The sequence below is a fragment of the Papio anubis genome, chromosome 18, assembly GCF_008728515.1.
Source record: "Papio anubis isolate 15944 chromosome 18, Panubis1.0, whole genome shotgun sequence".
NCBI lineage: Eukaryota > Metazoa > Chordata > Mammalia > Primates > Cercopithecidae > Papio > Papio anubis.
Genome location: NC_044993.1, coordinates 50,119,099 through 50,124,168, shown reverse-complemented (window position 1 = coordinate 50,124,168; position 5,070 = coordinate 50,119,099). Strand labels below are relative to the sequence as shown.

Genomic DNA, 5,070 nt, shown 5'->3' with positions numbered 1-5,070 from the left:
CAGTGCACAAATAACTTACTTTCAGCTGCTGAATAATTTTCAATTATCAAAGAAAAGACACAAACAAAAGAGATAAATATATATTCAAAAAATACAGAGTTGGGTGCGGTGGCTCAGGCCTGTAATCCCAGCACTTTGGGAGGCCGAGGTGGGTGGATCACGAGGTCAGGAGACGGAGACCATCCTGGCTAACATGGTGAAACCCCGTCTCAACTAAAAATACAAAAAAATTAGCTTGGTGTGATGGCGGCGCCTGTAGTCCCAGCTACTCGGGAGGCTGAGGCCGCAGAATGGCGTGAACCCGGGAGGTGGAGCTTGCAGTGAGTCGAGATCGCGCCACTGCACTCCAGCCTGGGTGACAGAGCTGGACTCTGTATCAAAAAAAAAAAAAAAAAAAATATATATATATATATATATATATATATATATATATGGAAGACTGCATAGAGCACAATCAGGATGTAAGATTGAAAAAGATTTGTCAGAGATGGGGACACTGTAACCCTCATGCATTGCTTGTGAATACTGTACTGGCACAGCCACTGAGAACACACCAGTGATACATCGTCATTAAATATACAGGTCTCATATGACGAAACATTCTCACTTCTGGATGTTTTTGCCGAGAACTTATCACACAGGTTTCTAAGGGGACAACTCTGAGAACGTTCATCAAAGTGTTGTTTGTGGTAGTGGAGATTTAAAGGCAATCTAGGTTCAATCACTGAGACATGGATAAGCAAAAGGCATGGTATATACACCACGTAATAATGTTCAGGTCAGAAGCAACAGATGAAATGCACCCAGAGCAATGTGTAGTTGAGTGTAAAAATGAAATAATCAAATGAGGTCCATGGCGTGATGCTATTTATGTGAATTAAAAATATGTATGCATAAAACAACACTACCAGTTTTACAAGGACGTAGAAAATAGAAGATGACACATCTAACACATTCAAATAGTTGCCAAAGGGAGGAAGATGTAGAGAGGAATTGAAGAGGATATAAAATAAAAGGCAATAAATAAACATATAATGTAAGAACCACACAAACCATGAAGGTCTATCATGAAATGAGGAGTATTAGTAACATTCTACCTAAATTCCACTAGCAAAAATAAAAGGCCCATTCAGACAGAAGAAAAATTATGAAGAGCCCAACTCCTAGATAAAACCTGAAAGATAAAGAATACTTCAATTGTCAACAGGAGGGGGAAATAAACTATCTGCCAAGTAAGAAATGAAGGCTGGCCTCAGATTAAGTGCCAAAAAACAATGAAGGATTAATTTAGTTGTCTGTGATAGCTTTCTTGTACAACAGAATGTTTTCAAACTTACCTTATACATTTCCTGCCTCAGATATAGAATCAACCCTTTCTCCAAACATCAAAGATCTTTGGTTCTTTTTCGTGGGAAGAAAGACTACAATCTTGGTACCTGGGAAGCCCAGTGCCCTGAGTTAGTTATTATTTCTAGGACTCTTTGGTGGACAGGGCTAGGACGTATGTATTTTTTTTTAGATATGGTACATCATAAGTTTGTATCCAATTCAAAATCAGGCTTAAGGGATTTTATTTGACCTCATCAATTTCATGTTTATATCTCCTTCCCACCAAGCTCCAAATCTCAGTTCTTGATGACGCTGATGTAATTACTGATTTGATTTATTATCTTACAATAACAGTATCAACACTATCATCTACAATGCTATGCTATTACTGGAAACAATTTAAGACTTTCTTTGCCTTTTCTTTTGTTCTTAAGATCTATTCCATTAGAGACGCAGAGTTAAATTACTATGCTTTAGAGCCACTTGGGATATTTCCTTTGTGGTGAGGTTAGGTTACCTACTGAGTTCACAACTTGGTTCATCTGTTTAAATTTACTTTTGTAGTCTGGGGATTGAATTTTTCTTTATTTAATTTTGTTTTATGATTATGTAAAGTATAAACATGGCTTCAAAGACAGAGCTATAATACCAGGTCCATTCAAAGGAGTCTGTTTGCAGCTCCTGAATCTTTCAAAATATTTCCTCTCTTTTTTAATTTAAGCATTTTAAGTGTTAAGGTTTATTCTGTTTTTAACATATATATATGTTAATTTCAGACATTTAACATATGATAATATAATATGCTATAATGTATAACAATAAATGTATAAAACAACATGTTCTATTACTGTGTGATAACATTAACATATGTGAACTATTCAACATATAACGTGATACTATATTAACACATTATATTAATTAACACAGTTTAACATTATAACATATATGTATTTAACACGTTAATTAGATATAATGTGTACATGTGTGTATCTCCTCTTTTCTTTTCCTTTTTTTTCCGTGGTTGTCTTTTTAATTATCTTAAGTCTTATGATCACACATAATTTTAAAATTTGTATATATCGCCTCCACTTTAATCCTTTTGAGTTGGCAAAATCACCACTCCCAATCACAAATACACAGCAGTTCTACAGTTTTATGTTTCTGAATGACTGTTTAAAGACAATCGTAAATTATAACTTAGTTTGACTTAGATTGTAAAGAATTAAAGAGTGAAGTTTAACTTGCTACTATTTTAAATGCATGTGACCTTACAGATCTATAAAATGTGAGAAGTGTTAAATAATCTTTGATATTACACATAAACCACACTAAAATGCCTTTCAATAAATAAAAGGAACCATTTTAAACACAGGGAATTCTAATTAGATTGGCACAGTTAAGTCCAAAAATATACAGTAGACATTGCTACCTTATTTATCTTCAACCCTTGCCTTTAAGAGGCAAATGAACACAAAACACAGGTGAATCTTGCTTGATTCTGAGACAGTGAAGGAATTTCCCTGGTACTTAAATATATTCGCATAACCAGTTATATAAATCTAAATATAAAACCAATCTCCAGTAAGTTTGAAGACGGCACTCACCAACTTTTCACAGAAAAGTTGAACATTACTAATAAAGTCTAATCATATCTTTAGAAGGGGTAAACAGTGATAGCATTTACTGAATTGGAATTACTATTACAATTCAAAACCTGAACATATTCATTTAACCACAACCCAGTCTTAGTTTTAAATCAGGACTGCCCAACAAAATATTCTGTCAGTCATTCATGATCTGAATTCTGGCGTATGAGAGCTATTAAAGTATGGTACACATAAAAAAGTCACGAAACATTTCTGTGTTGTAATAAATAGGGCCGTGGCCAAAGGCCAATTATTACTCATTAGTAGCTTTTTTGAGATAAGCTCTCAAGTCTGCCCTTTCTGCCTCCTTCTTAATGCCGGCAAAGATCATTTTTGTTCCAGAGATGTACTTCTTGGGATTCTTCAAATACTCCATCAGTGCATCCTCTCCCCAGGAGATGCCTTTCTTCTTACTGGCGTCTGTGTGAGAGAATCCAACGGCCTGACCTGTCTTCCGCCCGAAGAGATTAGGCCCAGTCTTATGCTTGCCTCCCTTTTCCATGGTGTGGCACTGGGCACACTTCTGAACAAAAATCTTCTTGCCTTTCTCAACAGCACCCATATTTAATCGTCTTTTTCATCGCTGGTGCGACGTAGGTTCCTGCTCTGAACCTGGACGTCCCCAGTCTCTCGTATCTCCTCTTAGAGAAATGGTGGTAATGATATAGACACATTTCTCTACTTGGCTTTTGCATTTCACAGTATATCTTGGAGGACATTGCCCATATACAATTTTGAGGAGAAAAGGTTGTAACTGAAAGGTAAATTTACTACTTAAATTTGAAAGCAATAGAAAGACAATTTCCAGATATGCAAGGCCTTAGAAGTATCTTACTGAAAGCAAACCAACAAACAAACTCTACAAAGAATTTATCATTCAATGTATAGGCTAATTTAAAATGAATAAATTCTAGAAGAGAAAACTTGAAGCCTGAAAGGACTGCCAGAAAGTGATGGAATCCAATTGAACATGGAGTTAACACACAGAATTGTCATTTAGCAGGATACAAATGTGAAAAAACTTGAAAGATTCCCATGATAAAGCAGTAATATTATGAAAATACAAACTTGAGTTTAGAAAACCGTAAAGGCTCATCCAATAAGCTCCTAGAATTGATAAATGAATTCGGTAAAGTTTCAGGATACAAAATCAATGTACACAAATTAGTAGTACTGCTATACACCAATAGGGACCAAGCTGAGCATGAAACCAAGAACTCAATCCTCTTTATAATAGCTGTAAAAATAAATAAATAAATAAGCAAATAATAAATAAATAACATACTTAGGAATATACCTAACCAAGGAGGTGAAAGACCTCTACAAGGAAAATGACAAAACACTGCTGAAAGAAATCATAGATGACACAAACAAATGGAAACACATCCCACACCCATGGATGGGGAGAATCAATATTGTGAAAGTGACCATACTGCCAAAAGCAGTGTACAAATTCAATGCAATTCCCATCAAAATACCATCATCATTCTTTACAGAACTAGAAAAAACAGTCCTAAAATTAATATGGAACCAAAAAAGAGCCTGCATAGTGAAAACAAGACTAAGCCAAAAGAACAAATTTGAAGGCATCACATTACCTCATTTCAAACTATACTATAAGACCATAGTCACCAAAATACCATGGTACTGTTATTAATATAGGCACATAGACCAATGGAACCAAATAGAGAACCCGGAAATAAAACCAAATACTTACAGCCAACTGATCTTCAACAAAGCAAACAAAAACATAAAACAGGGGAAAGGACCCCCTATTCAACAAATGGTGCTGAGATAATTGGCAAGCCACAGGTAGAGGAATGAAACGGGATCCTCATCTCTCACCTTATATAAAAATCAACTCAAGATAGATCAAAGACTTAAATCTAAGACCTGAAACCATAAAAATTCTAGAAGATAACATTGGAAAAATCCTTCTAGACATTGGCTTAGGCAAAGACTTCATGACCAAGAACCCAAAAGCAAGTGCAACAGAAGCAAAGATAAATAGATGGGACTTAAAAAGCTTCTGTAAAGCAAAAGACATAATCAGCAGCATAAACAGACAACCCATAGTGTGGCAGAAAAAATTCAC

General features: G+C 35.3%; 1 protein-coding gene across 1 annotated transcript; it reads right to left on the bottom strand.

Annotated features, from left to right (window-relative positions):
* Positions 1 to 3,228: 3,228 nt before the first annotated feature.
* On the bottom strand, positions 3,229 to 3,537 carry LOC101019410 (cytochrome c-like). The gene has a single exon (XM_031658362.1). It carries the CDS (start codon positions 3,535 to 3,537, stop codon positions 3,229 to 3,231), a length of 309 nt encoding a protein of 102 aa, XP_031514222.1.
* Positions 3,538 to 5,070: the final 1,533 nt, after the last annotated feature.